At 43.9% G+C, this 21,559-nt stretch overlaps 1 protein-coding gene across 9 annotated transcripts in view; it reads right to left on the bottom strand.

Moving 5' to 3' along the window:
* The window catches only part of LOC141265450 (uncharacterized), a 239,138-nt gene that overhangs the window by 145,088 nt on the left and 72,491 nt on the right, over nucleotides 1–21,559 (bottom strand). For 7 of the 9 annotated variants that reach the window (XM_073678575.1, XM_073678579.1, XM_073678576.1 and 4 more), the window contains one exon: nucleotides 15,399–15,526. The exons of the other annotated variants lie outside the window; for them this stretch is intronic. In XM_073678575.1, coding sequence (XP_073534676.1) covers nucleotides 15,399–15,526 — 128 coding nt within the window. The remainder of the gene's footprint in view (nucleotides 1–15,398; nucleotides 15,527–21,559) is intronic. 9 annotated transcript variants of the gene reach the window in all.

Here is a 21,559-nt window from a genome sequence, read left to right as displayed (position 1 = left end):
AAGGATGATTTTACATATAAAACACACCCCCCCCCCCCTCGCTTGTTTGTACGGTCATTTCTGAACAGACTGTAGCCCTGTAAATTAACTGCTCAGTCATGGCTCTCGTCCAGCCACGTCTCAGATATCCCCACCATGTCATAATTATTTTCCAACAAAATTAATTCTAATCCCTCCATTTTGTTGGTGAGGCTTCTGGCATTAGTGTACATGCATTTTATGTATCTCTCTGTACCTCTATTCCTTCTTACTTTATTGACTGTTCTAACCCCACCCCCAATTTCTTTATTTGTGCCCAGGTCACTATCTGCACTATCTTCCCCACCTATAAAATGAATACCCTCCCCCCAATCCCTAGTTTAAACACTCCTCCAACCTTCTAGCCATGTTCTCCCCCAGCACAGCTGCACCCTCCCCATTGAGGCAGGTCAGTTATAGCATCCAGTGAACGTGGAAAGAAAAAAAAAAAAAAAAAAGAAAAAACTGTGGAATTGCATTTTTTTTTTTTGCAATTTAAACGAACTTGGAATTTTTTTTTCCCGTTTTCCAGTACACGATATGGTAAAACTAGTAATGGCGTTTAAAAGTACAACTCGTCCTGCAAAAAATAAGCCCTCACATGGCTATATTGCCCAAAAAATAAAAACGCTATGGCTCTGGGAACAAGGGGAGGAAAACATGAAAATGCAAAAACGGAAACTCCCTATGTCTCGAAGGGGATAAAGAAGCAATGCATGTCAGTTTCCGAGTTTGATTCGCAAGTGCACAGAGACGCACAATGGACATGGAATTTCTAGAAATCCCATCCACTATGCTGTAACATCTGGACGCTGCGGGTTTTATGCTGCATAAACACGCAGCGGCTCCTTATCGTGGGCACATACCCTAATAGGCAGTTGTTAAGCTGTTGAGTTTGGGCAGGAGACCTGGAGTTGGTTCGAGCATTGCAGTACTACTACGGATTGTGTAATACCGCCTCACACAAGAAAACTCATTCAGTGCATGTTCTATTCGTATTTTTCACAAATTAAACACTAATTATAGTTTGCTTTTGTCATTGATCAAAATCTCCCATAAACGTCTATGGGCCAATGAAAATCAGACAGAACACAGATGCCATCCATGTGCAATCCGTTTTTACCATTATAAGGCTACATTAACACGGTTCTGGTAAATTAATCACGCCCATCAGGTTCACAAATTGCAGATGTAGCTGGTATATTGTGCAGCTACAAATGCCCATCGACATAGTTCATGGCTGCAAGAGCTGACTGTCATTTACATGGTCTAATCTAGACCATGTAAAAACTAGCCTGTGTGAACTAGAACACAGACTAAGATTGGTCCGTGTGCTTTCTACATCCCACTTGCACACACTCCATCTGAACGGACTAAAATTGGTAGAAGAGTTGCAATTTATTTTTTTGCCAACGAGAAAATAAAAAAAAATTGACACAGACTAAACAATGATGAGAATCTGATCAGTTTAATTCATTTACATACGAGAAAAAAAAAGGATGTCGGAATAAGATCCAAGAAAGACACCTTCCAACACATTGCAATAAAAGGATTTGCCACAGAGAATCCTAAACTAAAAACCAGAAAGATCCTAGTTACTTACCGGTAACAGGATTTTAAAGAGCCAATGACAGCACCACCTGAATAAAAAGGCGGTACCTCTCTTCCGCATCAGTTTTTGTTTCAGAGCATGAGAGGGCCTCCGAAAACAGGTTAATACATAACCGCCACCTCAACATTTGTAATAAACACCTTAAAAAGTGCACACCATAGTGATAAAGGGGAGGGAATTAATAGGGTGCTGTCATGGGCTCTGTAAAATCCCGTTACCGGTAAGTAACTAGGATCTTTTCCCCTTCTCCCATGACAGCACCACCTGAGAGATTTATAGAGATCAGACACCAGAGGGAGGGATCACCGCTTGCAACACCTTCCTACCAAAGACAGATCAGTAGAAGAGGAAAGGTCAAGACGGTAATGTTTGTAAAATGTAGCGGGGGATGACCAAGTTGCCGCCTTACATATGATGTCGATGGGCACATCCGCCTTCTCAGCCCAGGAAGCAGCTACCGCTCTGGTGGAGTGGGCCTTCAGGTTCTCTGGAACCGGCAGATTGCGAGAAGAGTAGGCTAAGGTAATAGTATCCCTGACCCATCTAGCTATGGTCCCCCTTGTAACCTTAAGTCCTTTCCTAGCCCCCTGAAAGGATATAAATAAGGCGTCACTCTTCCTCCAGGCTTTTGTCACCTTCAAATACTGGACTAACACCCTCCTAACATCTAAGGTGTGAAGCTTATGTTCCTCAAAATCCCTAGGATTAGGATAGAAGGAAGGGAGAGTGATTACTTGCGTCCTATGGAATTTGGAGGCTACCTTCGGAAGATAGGCTGGGTCTGGTCTTAAGATTACTCTATCCGTACATAATTGAGTGAATGGATGGTTAACGGATAGTGCGTGTAAGTCACTGACTCTACGAGCCGATGTCAGGGCTACCAGTAGGGCAGTCTTTAAAGTTAGAGGAAGTTTCAGAAAAAATCCTAAGGGCTCGAAGGGAGGTTTGGTTAGTGCCTCCAGAACCAAATTAAGGTCCCAAGTAGGCATCCTTGGAGTAGGAATAGGCCTGGACCTATCACAAGCTTTAATAAATCTAATGATCCACCTATTCGCCGCCAAGTCATAATTATATAATGCCCCCAGAGCTGATACTTGTACCTTAAGAGTACTGGTGGCTAGTCCCATGCTTAACCCCTTCTGGAGGAATTCTAGTATGGCCCCAATAGGAACCCTCCCTTTGGCGGACTGACCCGAGGTAGACAGGAACTTAGCCCAGGTTCTACCACAGATCCTAGTTGTTACCGGCTTTCTACTTGTCAATAGGGTAGTAACCAGATCCAGAGAAAACCCCCTTTGTGTCAATAGCGACCTTTCAAAATCCAGGCCGTCAAATGCAGGCCCGATCTTTGGGGATGAGAGACTGGGCCCTGCCTGAGGAGATCTGGGATGTCCAGAAGAACCCATGGATCTGCTTGGGACATTCTCTTCATCCAAGTGAACGATGGTCTCTTGGGTCAGAACGGGGCGATCAATATAACCCTCGGCCTTTCCTCTCGGATCTTCCTCAGGATAGTAGGGATCAGTATTAAAGGGGGAAAGGCATAAGCTAGAGTAAAATTCCAGGGAATCTGCAGCGCGTCCACCGCAAATGCCCCCTCTTTTGGATTCAGGGAGCAAAAGCTTTTCGGTCTTTCGATTGTGTGTTTGCAAACAGATCTATTTGGGGCTGTCCCCATCTGCCCACAATCTGCTGAAATACGGCTGGATTCAATTCCCACTCTCCTTGTTTTAAGATGTGACGACTCAGGAAATCGGCCTTTACGTTCTCTTCCCCTTTTATATGAAGCGCCGAGAGCGTGAGCAGCTGACTCTCGGCAAACCTGAAGATCTGATCTGCTACTAACATCAGAGGGAGAGACCTGGTACCCCCCTGATGATTGATGTAGGCGACTGTTGCTCTGTTGTCTGACATTATCCGGATGTGATGACCTCGAAGAACAGGACTGAACTTTATTAGAGCATTTTTGGCTGCCAACAGCTCCCTCATGTTGGAAGAGAGACTTGAGTCGCTGTCCGACCAGAGGCCTTGTACAGAATGATCTCTTAGGTGAGCTCCCCAGCCTTCTGCACTTGAGTCCGTTGTAATTGTATCCGACACCTGGAAGGTCCAAGGAACCCCCAAAGATAGATTGACTGGAGATCTCCACCAGTCCAGGGAGTTGATTACAACTTCTGGAAGAGATATTTTCCCATTCAGGCGACCTTTGAGCCGCCTGTCCGCTGCCAGAATCTCCTGCTGAAGACATCTGGAATGGTACTGGGCCCACTGAACCGCCGGGATGCAAGATGTCATTGTACCCAACAGAGACATTGCATTCCTCAGGGTCATATTCGGATTGCTGATAACCCGAGATATTAGGGATCCGATCTTCAGCTTCTTTTCCTCTGGTAGAAGACAGGTTTGGTTTTCTGAGTTCAGAATGAGACCCAGGAAAGACTGAACCCGCTTTGGTTCCAGCCTTGACTTCTCTAAATTTAACAGCCAACCCAGGCGTTTTAGACTGGCCATGACGTCCGCCAGGGCTAGAGCACAGAGTTGTCTTGATCTGCCCACTACTAGGAAGTCGTCCAGATAAGGGATGACCAGAATATCTCTTTCCCTCAAATGTGCTGTGACCTCCAGGATAATTTTTGTGAAGACTCTCGGCGCCATGGAAACGCCAAAGGGAAGAGCTGCGAACTGAAAATGCCTTACGTGCTTGCCGAACTGTACAGCCACCCTCAGAAACTGTTGATGATCTGCCAAGATCGGGACGTGGTAGTAGGCGTCCTTCAGATCGAGGACGCACATATAACAGTCCGGAAATAGCATCCTTATGGCCGACTTTATTGTTTCCATTTTGAATGGCCTGTAGATTAAATGGTTGTTCAGCTTCTTCAAGTTGGCAATGGTCCTGAAGGAGCCGTCCGGCTTCTTTATTAGGAAGAGAGTTGAATAGAATTCCCTTCCTTGCTCGGGTGCAGGCGTTTCCACCAGAACCCCCTTCACAAGCAGAGAGAGAACTTCCTGCTGTAAGGCTATCTGCTCCGCTAGACCCCTGGGGGCTGAAATTTTGACGGTGTTCCTGGGCCTGCTCTTGAACTCCAATGTGAGCCCCCTCCTGATTATCCCTAAAATCCAAGAATTGGATGAAATTTTCTCCCAGGCGGGCAGGAAGTGGGACAACCTTCCTCCCACCTGGGGGGGGACTGTCACTTACGGGCCTTCTTATTCTCGGAGGAGGGACCCCCGAACATGAAGCCTCTGTTATACGGCTTCCTGTCTTTCCAGGTACCTTGAAATCTAGGAGCTTTACTGCGACTGTACTTCCTCTTCCGAAAGGAGCTTTTAAACTGGGAACCAGACACAGTGGGAAACCCATGTTTTTTGTCTGCGGCCTTATCCAGGATGTTATCTAGACCTTTGCCGAACAGAAAGTCCCCCTTACAAGGGATTGAGCATAGCTTAGTCTTTGATTGCACATCCCCTGGCCAGCTCTTGAGCCATAATGCCCTACAAGCTGCATTAGAGAGATTTGCAGACCGGGCAGCCAGCCTCACTGAATCTGCCGATGCGTCTGCCAGGAATGCAGCCGCCCCCTGCACAAGAGGAAGGTCCGACAAAATCTTCTCCCTCGAGACATTCCCCCTAATCTGGTCTTCCAATTGTTGAAGCCAGATCATCATAGATCTAGCGGTGCAGGTGGCTGCCATTGCCGGTTTAAGGGCCCCTGGTGACGACTCCCAGGCTTGTTTAAGGAAAGACTCCGCTTTTTTATCAAGCGGGTCTTTCAAGGCCCCTAAATCCTCAAAGGGCAGAGTGGATCTTTTTGAGGACTTTGCAATGGCCACATCAATCTTAGGGGTTTTGTCCCATTTAGCCGCATCCTCTTCCTCAAAGGGGTATCTCCGCTTAGAGGAGGAAGGCAGCTGACCCTTCTTCTCTGTTTTTTTCTATTCCCTTTCTATAAGCGATTTGATCCTCTCATTAACCGGGAATGTGCGTCTCTTCCTCTGGTCCAATCCCCCGAACATAACATCCTGGACTGTTCTGGGAACTTTGGTATCAGTAATACCCATAGTCACTCTGACGGCTCTAACTAGTCTCTCCGTATTATCTACCGAATAACAAGGCCTGCCCCCCCCCATCATCATCCGAAGATTCCGATGATGATGAGGAGGGATTAGAGGAGGAAGGCAGTTCTCTTGTAAACCGGGACTCTACAGATTCCTCTGAATCTGAGGAAACTAGCTTCTGCTTCTTCTTCCTGCGTGAGGTTAAGCTTTTTAAAGAATCCCTGACTTCTGTCTGGATCAGATTCTTTAATTCCATAGAGAACCTGGGGGACTCTTCCGCTATGGTTTTCTGAGTACAGTCCGCACACAGGTTTTTGACGTAGGAGGTGGGAAGACTGATTTTACATAAAGCACACTCCTTGTTTTTATTTTACTCTTAGAGCTACACTTCTTTGGCTCCTAACACCCAAAGAATTGAAAGGAGAAAAAGAGAGGAAAACAGAGAAGAGCACATTACTCAAGGTGAGACTTTCACGAAGATCACTCACCACACTGCCGTTCAGACTAGGGTACCGGAGGCGGTGGTTGCCTTTCACATGAGGGCTCCCATCTGGCGGAGGTGGACTGACGAGGTCTTTTCTGACCGGTTCTGCCGGAACTTGTACGCCCTCCACTGCTGTGGCTTTGGTGATGGGAAGATTCTCGAACCAGTTGCTTAAGCTGCTTGCGCTGCTTTGGCGGCTGTGGCTGCTGCTGTACCTCCCGCAGTGGTGACAGCTGCTGCCCAGGTGACTGCGGCTCCTCACTCATTATGTCGGGGATGCAGACACCGCCATCTTGATTCCTCCCCATCCTTAAAAAGCAGTAGGGCTCCACCTCCTTTAGGCTCCTCCCCTTCCGGCAGCATGCTCATTCTCTTTCCTTTTTTTCCCAAATTTGGCCAGCTGGCGCGCTACACTGCAGATCCTCCTTCTTCTGCGCGTGCGCAGCCCAGCGGCACCCGGCGCGCCTGCAGCAGGATGTCGGCCTCCCGCCCGTGCATGCGCAGACCCGGCTTCCGGCGCACTCCGTGATAGGGTGCATCACCACCCCGAGCGTGCGCAGCCCGGACTTCCGGCGCGCTCCGTCACAGGGTGCGACGCGACCCCCACGTGCGCAGACCCGGAAATCCTGCCGGCCGGCGCACGCTCAGTCTAGTCCATTGTGAGGCGCAGACCCGGCCGCAGGACCCGGCGCACGTGGGGAGGACTCCAGAAGGCAGCCCTCCCACACGCAGACCCGGGCAGCAGCCAGATGGGCTGAGAACAGGCCGCACCGACCCCGGAATCCACGGTCCAGGTACGTGAGGTACCACCTGGCGAGGCTCCCATCAAGGACAGGAACCAAAAAACTGATGCGGAAGAGAGGTACCGCCTTTTTATTCAGTAGGTTCCTGTCCTTGGTGGGTGGATACTCTCTCAGGTGGTGCTGTCATGGGATAAGGGGAAAAATCACATTGTATGATTTTTAAATAATTAAATTGCATGAAATAAGTATTTCATCACCTATCAATCAGCAAGAATTCTGGCTCTCACAGACCTGTTAACATTGAAGGGAGGATGGATAGGGTCATGTATCGCGAGATTTGTGATAACCACCTCCTTCCGTCAGTAAGAGCAGTAAAGATGGGTCGTGGCAGGCTCATCTAGCATGACAATGATCCAAAACACAAGAGCCAGGGCAACTAAGGTGTGGCTCCATAAGAACCATTTCAAGTTCCTTGCGTGAGAGTAGCTTACCATGTCTCCAGACCTGAACCCAAAAGAAAAGCTTTGGAAGGAGCTGAAACTCAATGTTGCCTAGCGACAGCCCTGAAACCTGAAAGATCTAGAAAAGATCTGTATGGAGGATTGGGCCAAAATCCCTGCTGCAGGGTGTGCAAACTTGGTGAAGAACTACAGGAAACGTCTGACCTCTGTAATTGAAAACAAAGGTACATTAAGAGGAAGCCAGGGCAGCAGCTGATCCTCGACTTCCTCTTCATGTTCTGTTTGTCTGAAGGCGAAGACCGTGACGTCAGCACTGATTGGGTGACAAGCATCACGTGTCATTCCACCGCATCACAGCCCAGAGACTGCGAATGAGGACACTTCTGGAGTGGAGTCAGCACGGGAGTGGAGTATAGGTTTTTTTATTTCATCGGGGCCGAACATTTAGTTTAAGAAGGAGTTGCCCTAGTAGTGAACAACCCCTTTAAACCAGTTAGTCATGCTGTACAAAAAAAAATAATAAATAACATTTCCCATATGTCTACTTTACATCTGCATCATTTTTCAAACATTATTTTGTTAGGATGTTAGAGAAGTGAAAAGTTTAGCAGCGATTTCTCATTTTTTCAACAAATTAACAAAACTTGTTTCTTTAGGGACCTATTCATATTTCAATTGACCTTGAGGGGCCCTTTATATTGGAAACTCCCCAAAAGTGATGCCATTTTAAAAACCGCATCCCTTAAATACTTCAAAATTGCTGTCAAGAAATGTTTTAACCCTTCAGGTGCTACGCAGGAATTAATGCAAAGTGGAATGAAAAAAAAATTAAATTAATATTTTACCTTAGCCCAAAATTCTTTACTTTTGCAAGAGGTAACACCAAAAAGTGGACCTCACAGTTTGTTACCCACTTTCATTCGAGCACAGCAATATCCCACACGTAGTCAATAAGTTCTGTTCGGACAAAAGGTAGAACTCGGAACAGAAGGATCACCATTTGAATTTTGGAACATAAATTGACTGAAACAGATTGTGGGCGACATGTCACATTTTCAGTATCCCGAAAGTGCCTAAACAGCAGAAAACCCCCAAATGACAACACTCAAGGATTTTATAAAGGAGGATAGTGAGCATTTTGAACCCAAAGGTACTACACAGAATTTGATAACATTAGGTCATCACATTGAATATGTTGTCATTAGTGTTGAGCGCAAGTGCTCGCTACTCGAGTTTGCATTGGGTGCTTGGGTATGCACAGAGTATCTCGGGTGCTCAAGTGACATTCTCGAGTCCCCACGCCGCATGTTTCATGCCTATTAGACAGCCAAAAAACATGTGGGGTTTGCCCAGTGTATGGCAATTCCCACATGGTTGTTTTGGATGTCTAACAGCAGCGAAAAATGCGACGCGGGGACTCGAGCATCCGCAATACTCGGTGCATGCCCGAGCACCCTAGGGAAACTCAATTAGCGAGTACTTTCAACACTAGTCGTCATATCGTCATTTTTTTTTTAACTTTTGAAAAAACCCTAAGCCCAACTTTAACGTCAATGATTGAAAGAAAGAAAAACTATAACTTAAAAAAAAAAAAAGAAATCTGACTATGGAGATGATTTACTAATTATTGGGCTTTTAAATAGATGGGGTGATCACAGGGATCATAGTGATCAAAAGTCAGGGACCAATAGGAAAAATCCCTGCTTTTGCTGGGTGACAGCTGCCAGAGCTTGGAGGACACCATTTCTTTCTTCTCAACTGTTATGTCAGAAGAGAGAGAAATTATATTAATACGGGACAAATATAATTAGGGACACTTTTTTTTACGTGATCAGGGATCAGGAAAAACGATCCTGATCGTGTTCTCCAGGGTCTCAGGTAGATATAGGGTCTATGTTGTGATCTGATCACTTCCCAGTATTCTGCTCCTTGGGCATTCCTTATCTTTCCAAACCAATATGGTCATGGATACTGAATGAGTCTGCTATTAGATCCTGTGTGTGTATATATGCGTGTATATGTGTGTGTGTGTGCTGGTGCATTGTGGTTGCGACAGTGGTTAGTGCACAACGCCGCTCCTTTAAAGGCAAAAAACAATAGGACCCACTGAAAGTTTTGCCATGAGCCATGACATGGCAGTTGGCTGCATACAGTCTGATCAGAATGTTAAATTAAGAACCTCATGTTCAGTGTTATATATATATATATATATATATATATATATATATATTAAAATGGACCGATGCAAAAGTTTGGGCACCCTGCATGGTTAGTACCTAGTAGTACTCCATTTTGCAAGTATCACAGCTTGTAAATGCTTTTTGTAGCTAGCCAAGAGTCTTAATTTTTGTTTGAGGGACTTTCATCCATTGTTCCTTGGAAAATTCTTCCAGTTCTGTGAGATTCCTGGGTAGTCTTGCATGCACTGCGATTTTGAGGACTAGCCACAGATTTTCAATGATATTCAGATCAGGAGACAGCGAAGGCCATTATAAAACCTTCAGCGTGCACCTTTTGTAGGTAGTCTATTGTGGATTTTGATGTGTGCTTAAGATCATTATCCATTTGTAGAAGCCATCCTCTGTTCAACTTCAGTTTTTTTACAGATGGTGTTATGTTTGCATCAATAATTTGTTGAAATTTCATTGTATACATTCTTCCCTCTACCAGTGAAATGTTCCCAGTGCCATTATCTGCAACACAACCCCCAAAGCATGATTGATCTACCCCCATGCTTAATGGTTGGCAAGATGTTCTTTTTCTGAAATTGAGCGCACTTTTTTTCTCCACACATACCTTTGATCATTCTGGCCAAAGATTTCCATTTTAACCTCATCGGTCTTCTGATGCTGAATTTTATGGTGAGGATGCAGGAGAGGTTTTCTTCTGATGACTCTTCCATGAAGGCCATATTTGTGCAGGTGTCTCTGAACAGTAAAACAATGTACAACAACTCCAGAGTCTGCTAAATCTTTCTGAAGATCTTTTCCAGTCATGCAGGGATTCTGATTTGCCTCTCTAGAAATCCTATGAGCAGCTCTTACTGAAATTTTGCTTGATCTTCCAGACTTTATCTTAACTTCCACTGTTCCTGTTAACTGACATTTCTTATTAACATTTCAAACTGATGAAAGAGCAGCTTGAAAAAGCTTTGCCATCTTCTTATAGCCTTCTTCTGCTTTTTGGGCCTCCACCATTTTCATTTTCAGAGTGCTAGGCAGCAGCTTAGCAGAACCCATGGTTACTGTTTTTTTGGCACAAGGTTAGAGGAAGCTGGGTTTTTGTCAAAATGGGAAATTTGCATCACCTGACCTTTCCTAATGATGATAGCAAATAAGCCATAACCCTACCAGGCTAATTAACGTTAATTAAATCTAACAGTGAACAAGCTTCCATTCAATCAAATTTCTCTTTCTCTGGCCATCACAAGGTATAAAATATTTGGAAATACGCAAACATAGGTACTTTACTTGTCTTTGACCTGAATTTTAATGCCTTATTAGGTCAAATAGATAAAGCCCTAAACTCTTGGACAGTAAAGGACTTTTCATGGTTTGGCAGTGTAAACATTAAAAATGAATATATTTACCTAGACTCCTATACCTCTTTCAGACACGACCTATAAAAATACCTTTAAACTTCTGGCAGAGTATTCGAAGCAGCTTCTGTAAGTTTACATGCTCGAATAGATGACCTCATATTCGTGGGGATATCTTGATGAGACCCAAACGAGTAAGGGGTCTTAGCCTGCCAGATTGGAGAAAATATTATATGGCGGCATTTTCTTACTTCCTCCCTTGGTGCTCACATTCCTCTACTTTTTCTATTAATCACGTCGTTCAGTACATACTTCACAACACTAGCATTGAAACGTGGTATCAAGAAATACTCTGATTGACCCTACTGGCCCCCTATTCCCAATCTCAGATAATTCTGCATTCGATCAGGTTCATCTTCCAACCGATTCCTGGGAAGAAACAAATATCCCCCTCTCCATTTTGATCATATCCTGTCTAAATCTTCCCTTAGACCCCTGGGTGAGATGTTCCGGGTAGGTCCGATTCCTCCTGGAGCCAACTATGATTATAGGCAGCTACAGCACTTTTATTCAATAATAAAAATACACAACTTCACAGAAAGCTCATTGATTTTGAAAAAAGGTGTTTGTCATCGTCCCCCCATTCCATCTCTCTGCTCTATGTTTATCTTGTGGAGAAGATATCTAAAAGCAGACAATAGTATTGCTCTGCGTGGGAAAGGAATTGGGAAAATCCTTAGATAGCAAACAATGGGCTAAGTGTTTCCAATTGGCTCATAAAAGTTCAGTTGCAACAAAAGCCTAAGGGCCCCGTCACACTAAGCGATGCAGCAGCGATCCCGACAACGATACGACCTGTCAGGGATCGTTGCTGCATCGCTAATACATCGCTGGTGAGCTGTCAAACAGGCAGGCTCACCAGCGATCAGGGGAGCAGCGACATCGTGGAAAGAATCGTTCCACGATGTCCTGCTCCCGTTACCAGCCTGCTGCAAGCAGGAGCAGGCTGGTAACTATGGTAAACATCGGGTTACTAAGTGCGCATGTGCCCCTAGTATCCCGCTGTTTACCATGGATACCACTCTGCTACGGTGCGCGGAAGCCTCCGCGCACCGTAGCAGAGTGGTATCCATGGTAAACAGCGGGTTACTAAGTGCGCGCGTGCCCCTAGTAACCCGATGTTTACCATAGTTACCAGCCAGATCGTTGGTCCCGCTGGTCACACACAGCGATGTGTGCTGGCCAGCGGGAGGCCAACGACCAAAAAATGGTCCAGGACACTTTGCAACGATCAGCGACCTCACAGCAGGGGCCTGATCGTTGCAAAGTGTCACACACAGCGACATCGCTGGTGAGGTCGCTGGTGAGTCACCAAAACCGTGAAACAGCAGCGATCTCGCTAGCGATATCGCTATGTGAGACGGGGGCTTAAGAGACCTCATTCAAGATTATATCTAGATGGTATGGTGCACAAACTTTGTTGCACAAGTGGTACCCTAGAATATCACTGACTGCGGTGGAACATAATAAAATACAACCTTTATTGAATATAAAAAATAATACTCTAAATCCACCGTGCTTGTGTGCAGTCTACCCAAGTGTGTCTGCACAAGCAGAACACACCATGGGTAATGATAGACCTAAAATGACAATTAAATGTCAAGCATCAGCTCATAATATATGGAGGTACTAGACTCACTAATATTCAAATCCCCAACTGATGAAAGAGGGCATAGAAAAACTAAACCAAGAAGGGAGAACACCCCCTTCATAGAGTGCAATCAGTTGTATATTGCACAATAGCCCAATTGCCTATCATAGAGCCCTGTCATAGAGCCCTGTCATAGAGCTCCTTCTTAAAACCCTCATTCACCCAGAGCACCTTAGAGTTTACTACAGATAGCTCCCACAAATATTATGGTCTATACAGTTATATGAAAGGGTTTGGGCACCCCTAATAATCTTAAGCTTAATGTTTTATAAAAATTGGTGTTTTTGCAACAGCTATTTCAGTTTGATATATGTAATAACTGTTGGACACAGGAATATTTCTGCCTTGAAATGCGGTTTATTGTACTAACAGAAAATGGGGTGTGTTCTGCTTGTACAGACACACTAGGGTAGACAGCACACAAGCATGGTGGATTTAGAGTATTATTTTATTTATTCAATAAAGGTTATATTTTATTATGTTCCACCGCAGTCAGTGATATACTATTATATTTGGTGGTAAATTGCGAGTTGGTAGGTCCTCTTTCAGAGACAAGTGGTACCCTGCAGTATCAGACAAATGTTGAAGGTTTAAGGAGGGAGAGGGAACAATGCTACACATATGGTGGAGGTGCCCCCTAATTAAAAACTTCTGGACTTAGGTAGTCGTTACTTATCAAAGCAATAACAGGTTCTTTCGTTCCCAACTACCCTGAGGCTCTTTTCCTTTTTATGCTTCCTACTAGCCTCAACAGATATTAAAGATCCCTGATAAACTATCTTGTACAGACACCTAAAAATGTTATTCCTTGTCATTGGAAAAGTAACTCTCCCACCCTGGAAGAGAGGTTCTCTGAGATATCCTTCCTAAACAGAATGGAATATTTAATTGTCCTGTACCCCGGCACTATAGACAGTGACCTGGAGAGATTGGATTGAATTCCAGGAATCAGATGCTTATCTTCTGAAAACAAATTGATCTATGTCGAGCTCTTCCTTGGATAGTATCTCTGTTATGCAGGCTTTGCTTCATGTCGGTCCGCTCTTCCCGCAAATAGATACTACCAAACAGTATTGAATCATCTTGTACATTATAATGTTGTTGTCGATGTAATCTTTTCTAATGCATCCCGTTTTGTCCCTTTATCGTCGCCACTTCCTTCTGCATGTATCTTTTTATAACTGGTTTTCTATCTTGTATTTTGTAATGTAACAATCCTTTAAAAAAAATGTAATTTGAAGAGAAAAAAAAGGATGTACACACCATACTGAGTACACGGAAACATTGGAGGCATTCAGTACAGACCAAACGTTTAAAGATTTTTCTGTATTTTCATGACTATGAAAATTGTACATTCACACTGAAGGCATCAAAACTATGAATTAACACATGTGGAATTATATACGTAACAAAAAAGTGTGAAACAACTGAAAATATGTCTTATATTCTAGGTTCTTCAAAGTAGCCACCTTTTGCTTTGATGACTGCTTTGCACACTCTTGGCATTCTCTTGATGAGCTTCAAGAGGTAGTCACCGGAAATGGTTTTCACTTCACAGGTGTGCCCTGTCAGGTTTAATAAGTGGGATTTCTTGCCTTATAAATAGGGTTGGGACCATCAGTTGTGTTGTGCAGAAGTCTGGTGGATACACAGCTGATAGTCCTACTGAATAGACTGCTAGAATTTGTATTATGGCAAGAAAAAAAGCAGCTAAGTAAAGAAAAATGAGTGCCCATCATTACTTTAAGAAATGAAGGTCAGTCAGTGTGAAAAATTGGGAAATCTTTGAAAGTGTCCCCAAGTGCAGTTGCAAAAACCATCAAGCTCTACAAAGAAACCGGCTCACATGAGGACCGCCCCAGGAAAGGAAGACCAAGAGTCACCTCTGCTTCTGAGGATAAGTTTATCTGAGTCAGTAGCCTCAGAAATTGCAGGTTAACAGCAGCTCAGATTAGAGACCAGGTCAATGCCACACAGAGTTCTAGCAGCAGACACATCTCTACAACAACTGTTAAGAGGAGACTTTGTGCAGCAGGCCTTCATGGTAAAATAGCTGCTAGGAAACCACTGCTAAGGACAGGCAACAAGCAGAAGAGACTTATTTTGGCTGAAGAACACAAGGAATGGACATTAGACCAGTGGAAATCTGTGCTTTGGTCTGACGAGTCCAAATTTGAGATCTTTGGTTCCAACCATCGTGTCTTTGTGCGACGCAGAAAAGGTGAACGGATCGAATCTACATGCCTGGTTCCCACCGTGAAGCATGGAGGAGGAGGTGTGATGGTGTGCGGGTGCTTTGCTGGTGACACTGTTGGGGATTTATTCAAAATTGAAGGCATACTGAACCAGCATGGCTACCAAGCAAGCGTTCAGACATTTTTATTACATACCAAAAAGCATGGAGCACCACATCTTCTGTAGAATCACTTTCATGGCAATATAATATTTTTCCATGATTTCTGAAACTGCTCTGGGTTTTTAGACTACTTCTACATGCCTCTAATATATGGTAATAAGAGCCATATAAAAAATTATTCGCGACGCAGCATCACATGCCAGAATATAAAAATATTGTCCTCCAAAATATAGGCTCCATAGGAATACACATTGCCTTATGCATGGCCTCTTATAGCACACCTTACATCTGTCAAATTAGAACAGTCTAATACTGGCTGTTTTGTGTGGCCCAGCTTTAGACACAAGCAATTAGCATTACTTAGATTATTTTACGAAAAAATATTTATATTAAATATTTATATTAAATATATCTTACCAAAACGGCCAGGATATGTGAATAACTGTTGAGGTGGATAGAGACATCCAATATCTGTTCACAACATAATTCACATTTAAGTACGTAAGTGCCACCTGGATTTTCAGATCTCCGTATATATTCTTTGCCTACAAAATGGGGAAAAAGTGTTATTGCAGAAATTCTGCATCTTTTCACACCAACATTTTTCAAAACCGGAACCTATTAAAAATGTATGAAGAACTACACAGGACCAAATCTAAAAGGACATATACAGCAGAAACCATCTTTAAGTCAAACCGCATTGTATCAAACACCAGTAGTCCAAATTCAGACATTATGTGTTGTGGTCCATGAGCATAAAACGGATGAGAGTCTCGTAATCCAAACTGATATGCATCATACGCATATACTGTATTAGGCTGTGAAGTTCAAGTCAGGAAGCCTACTTCCTTTTTCATCTTGATTGGTGCCCGACAGGAGTGCCCACGGTTTCTGTTCATTTTTATTACGTGACTAGAACCAATTCTGTGGCAAATGCACAAAAACCCAGACATTAAATGGAATCCATCACCAGGATTTTGATACCTTATCTGAGAGCAGCATAATGTAGAGATCCTGATTCCAGTGATGTATCACTTCATTTACTGGGTGCAGCAGTTGTGATACAATCAGTTTTCTCTGCTGTAGCAGTGCTCAAAAAGCTGACCCCACCCACACCACTAATTAGCTGACCCCACCCACACCACTAATTAGCAGATTTTATGTACAATACATTATTGACAATAAGCTGCTAATTAGTGCTGGGGGTGTAGATGGACAAGGAGGTATGCAGGCAGCTAGTCTGGCACTGATAATCTCCTGCTGATAAAACTCTCATTGTATTGAAACTACAGCACACAGCCCAATAAGTGACACATCGCTGGAATCAGTGTCTCAGTCCCGACCTCATGCTGCCTTCAGATTACAAAGCAAAAGCCTGCTGACATTAGCTTTAAGAAGATACTTTAGGGAAAATATTATTTCCCTATTATTAGGGAAATATTTTTAAAGTTGGAATCAACAGGAAGTGGAAATTGCTTGGATATGTGGTTTGAAGGAGAGATCAGAGTCCAGGGTTACCTCGAGGCAGCGAGCTTACGGGAATGGGGAGAGTGATCAGCCATTGACTATGATGGATAGGTCAGATGGGGGAATTGAGTGAGGTGGGGGAAAGATGATGAATTAGGTTTTATCCATGTTAAGTTTTAGAAATCTAGCAGAGAAGAAAAATGAAATATCGGACAGACATTGTGGGATTCTGGTTAGTAAGGTGGTGCTATCAGGTCCAGAGAGGTAGATCTGTGTGTCATCAGCATAGAGGAAATACTGGAAGCAGTGTAACTCTATGAGCCTTCCCAGGCCGAAGGTGTAGATGGAGAAGAACAGGTGTCCTAGAACTGAACCTTGGGGGACACCGACAGATAGGGGGCGAGATGAGGAGGTGGTGTGTGAGTGGGAGACACAATGTCCGGTCTGTTGGGTATGAAGAGATACAAGATAGGGCCAAGTCTGTGATTCCAAGAGATGAGAAAGTCTGTAGTAAAAGGGAATGGTCTACTGTGTTGAAGGCAGAGGACAAATCCAGGAGGAGGAGGACAGAGTAGTGTCGCTTGGATTTGGCAGTTAGCAGTTCATTGGTGACTTTAGCCAGGGCAGTTTCAGTGGAAAGATGCCGTCAGAAGCCAGATTGTAAGCGGTCAAAGAGGGAGCAGGAGAGGTGGGAGGACAGTTCAGAATGGACGTGTTGTTCCAGTAGTTTGGAGGCATAGATGCACTTTCCAGCCCCAGAAAATGGATCTAAAATTTGACTTCTAGAATGAAGGTACCAATACAAGCTGAGTCTCTGCTTTCTATCTGTCTGCACAGGAGTTTTCAACTGTAGTGATATACAACATTTGAGAGTATTCTTATCTGCCTCTGTCCATCAGGTCCCAGTCAGCTGCTGTGTCTTTCTACTTTCTCCCATTGTGGTGACAGGGGGAGGGAGTGGGGACGAGAACAATGGCTCTGCTGTAGAGTGACACAAGTGGCTGGGATGGAAGTGCTTATCGTTACTTGTATCACATGACTGTCCGCAGTAATGGATGGAGGGTCTGGATGCTATGGGACCCTGTATTTGATTTTGTTCTGCTCTTAGAGACAGATATCCAAATGAATCATTGGGCTGTAGATCCAGAAAGTGCAATATATTATGCAGAGGTAGGTTCTGCTGTCAGTGAAACACACCTTATACTGTTCTGCCCCACAACTACATCAGAATGTTCAGCCTGCCTGTCTAAATATAAAAAATGTTAAATAGCAACTACTACAACCGCTGGCAAAAATTATGGACTCACCGGGCTCGGAGGATGTTCATTCAGTTGTTTAATGTTGTTGAAAAAAAGCAGATCACAGACATGGCACAAAACTAAAGTCATTTCAAATGGCAACTTTATGGCTATAAGAAACACTAAAAGAAATCAAGATTAAAAATGTGGTACTCAGTAAGGGTAATTTTTTTGAGACCAAGCAGAGGGAAAAAATTATGTCCCACGTGATCAGGGACCGGAAAATCCGGCCCTGATCATGTTCTTCAGAATCTACCCCTGGTAGCTGAGAACCCGGAGATTTTCAGACTCAGGGGTGCGCTACATTCTAATTCCCGAACGCAGTCATAAAACGGCAATGACGGAATAAGTAGGGATGTGGAGTCGGAGTCAGTATAAAATGGACCGACTCCGACAATATATAATAAATTGGGTACAGTAGTTCAATGCAGAATGTGCTGAATATTTTTTCATAGGAATTTGGGAAAGTTATGAAATGTCCTATAAATGGCTATTCTATTCCTGATTTAAGGCTACATTCACACAAAGCGTTTTTCAGCTGCAAAAGCAGATCAGCCTGAAAGGTTTTTGAGCTCATAGATAATGTTTTCAATAGCAAAAGCAGATTACAAAAACGCCGCACAAACTGACATGCTCATTCTTTGTGAGGATCCGAGTTTGAGCCCAAAAAAGGATCCTCACAAAACGATGTGTCTGAATGTCATATCTTGAAACCCATTGACTTTGCTGGGATGCCCAGAGTCACTGCATTTTACTGCAAAAAAACGGATCAGCAAAAACGCTGTGTGAGAATCATGGCCGAAGCCAACGAAGGGCAGCTGCCCCCCCTAGAAGCAGGGGCACGCACCTATCAAAACTCACTCGTATGCTGCAGTGCTCCTGTCCTGCACCGGCTCCAGGCAGCAGGGGGAAATCTCCCCTCCTCTGTCCTGTCTTCTGCTGTCTTCACCAGAGAGAGGAGGGGGAGGGGTGCCTGCCCTGCACAGGATCCGATTCCTGGACCCAGAGCTGGAGAAAGTGAGGAAGTGAAAGTACTACTGCTCATCTCTGTTACAGGAAGGTAACTAATGCTAATATTGTAGGTGATTATTATGTGTTCTCTGTACAATGTGTGAAATATTTGCTGACTGTAGCTGTCATCTGTCTATCACACTATCTATCCCTCCATTTATTCATCTATCTATCCCTCCCTCCCTCCATCCATCCCTCCCCTCCATCCCCCAATCAATCCCTCCATCCTTTAATTTATCCCTCTATCCATCCATCCTTCCATCCCTCCATCCATCCATCCTTTAATCTATCCCTCCAGCTATCCATCCATATGGCCATCTATCATCTATCTATCCATATATTATCCATCCATCCCTGTATCCATCTATCTCTCCATCTATCCATCCCTCTATTAATCTATCAACAGTGTCAACCCGTACTACCCGTCAGCATCTGAATGAAAAGGGACTGTATGGTAGGATACCCAGGAAGACCCCACTTCTTACCCCGAGACATAAAAGAGCCAGGCTGGAGTTTGCCAAAACTTACCTGAGAAAGCCTAAAACGTTTTGGAAGAATGTTCTCTGGTCAGATGAGACAAAAGTAGAGCTTTTTGGGAAAAAGCATCAACATAGAGTGTACAGGAAAAAAAAAAAAAAGAGGCATTCAAAGAAAAGAACACGGTCCCTACAGTCAAACATGGCGGAGGTTCCCTGATGTTTTGGGGTTGCTTTGCTGCCTCTGGCACTGGACTGCTTGACCGTGTGCATGGCATTATGAAGTCTGAAGACTACCAACAAATTTTGTAGCATAATATAGGGCCCAGTGTGAGAAAGCTGGGTCTCCCTCAGAGGTCATGGGTCTTCCAGCAGGACAATGACCCAAAACACACTTCCAAAAGCACTATAAAATGGTTTGAGAGAAAGCACTGGAGACTTCTAAGGTGGCCAGCAATGAGTCCAGACCTGAATCCCATAGAACACCTGTGATGAGTTCTCAAAATAGCAGTTTGGAGAAGGCACCCTTCAAATATCAGGGATCTGGAGCAGTTTGCCAAAGAAGAATGGCCTACAATTCCAGCAGAGCATTGTAAGAAACTCATTGATGGTTACCGGAAGCGGTTGTTCGCAGTTATTTTGGCTAAAGGTTGTGCAACCAAGTATTAGGCTGAGGGTGCCAATACTTTTGTCTGGCCCATTTTTGGAGTTTTGTGTGAAATGATCCATGATTTGATTTTTGCTTCATTCTCTTTTGTGTTTTTTCCTTGCAAGCAAATTAAATGAAGATAATAATACCAAAGAATTTGTGATTGCAATCATTTTCAGGAAGAAACTGAGTATTATCTGACAGAATTGCAAGGGTGCCAATACTTTTGGCCACCACTGTATCTTTTCTATCTATCCCTTCATCTATCCCTCCATCTATCCATCCCTATGGCTATCTATCCATATATTCATCCATCCATCCCTGTATCTATCTATTTCTCCATCCCTCTATTAATCTATCTATTCATCCCTCCATCTATCTATGACTTTATCTATCTTTTCTATCTATCCATCCATATGGCTATCTCTCCATCCCTCTATTTACCTCTATTAATCTATCTATCCCTTCATCTATGACTTTTTCCATCTTTTCTATCTATCCCTTCATCTATCCCTCCATATGGCCATCATCTATCCCTCCATATGGCCATCATCTATCCCTCCATATGGCCATCATCTATCCCTCCATATGGCCATCATCTATCCCTCCATATGGCCATCATCTATCCCTCCATATGGCCATCATCTATCCCTCCATATGGCCATCATCTATCCATATCTGTCTATCCATATCTGTCTATCCATATCTGTCTATCCATATCTGTCTATCCATATCTGTCTATCCATATCTGTCTATCCATATCTGTCTATCCATATCTGTCTATCCATATCTGTCTATCCATATCTGTCTATCCATATCTGTCTATCCATATCTGTCTATCCATATCTGTCTATCCATATCTTATCTGTACCAAAACGAATGAAAGCCGGGTAGCACACAGACTAACACTCCTTTTTTTTTTAGCACCAGTCAGGTGCACCTCATAGCTGCCCAAAAGGACAGCCAAGACAGGCATTGCTCGTCTTCAGTGACACATCAACATCAATTGATAGTTGGAATAAATAGACTGCATTCATCACATCTTCTTAAGGTGCAGGCTTTATTTTCAAGTGTAGGGGTGTGCAGTATGAGGTTCTGCAGCAGCTGAGGTGTGCAGTATGAGGTTCTGCGGAACAGTATGAGGTTCTGCCCCCCCCCCCCTAGTTTTGATCCTGGCTACACCCATGGTGTGAATGCAGCCTGAGGATCTAGGCTTTGTCTTAGCTGAGATTAAAGTAATTACTTCTTAAAGCATATTTAAACTTTCAATAAACTGTGCATAAATCAATAGTCCAGTATACTGTATGTTCTCTCTGTATGCTTGATGCTTGTTTGTTTTTTCTTTGAGCTCATAAACTTTTGGGAAGCTAGCTTCTATACAATATACATACAATATACAGAGAAAACACCCAAGGTTACTTACCGGTAGCCGGTTTTTCCAGAGCCCATGACAGCACACCTTGAGAGAGGATCCACCCCACCAAGGACAGGAAACCGTCTGAAATAAAAGGGCGGCACCTCTCCCTCGCTTCAGTTGTTTACAGAGCATTGAGAGGACCTCCCTAAACAGGTTAGGCATATAACAAACACCCACAATATACATCTACACACCACCCAAAACAGTGCACACCAGGGTGTGAGAAACATAGAAAAAAAAATAGGGGGGGGGGGAACTAC

Source organism: Phyllobates terribilis, unplaced genomic scaffold (genome assembly GCF_046119375.1).
Source record: "Phyllobates terribilis strain yellow unplaced genomic scaffold, ASM4611937v1 Scaffold_4__5_contigs__length_816908805, whole genome shotgun sequence".
Classification (NCBI taxonomy): Eukaryota; Metazoa; Chordata; class Amphibia; order Anura; family Dendrobatidae; genus Phyllobates; species Phyllobates terribilis.
The sequence above is the reverse complement of the archived record's forward strand: the minus strand, read 5'-3'. Positions and strand labels throughout refer to the sequence as shown.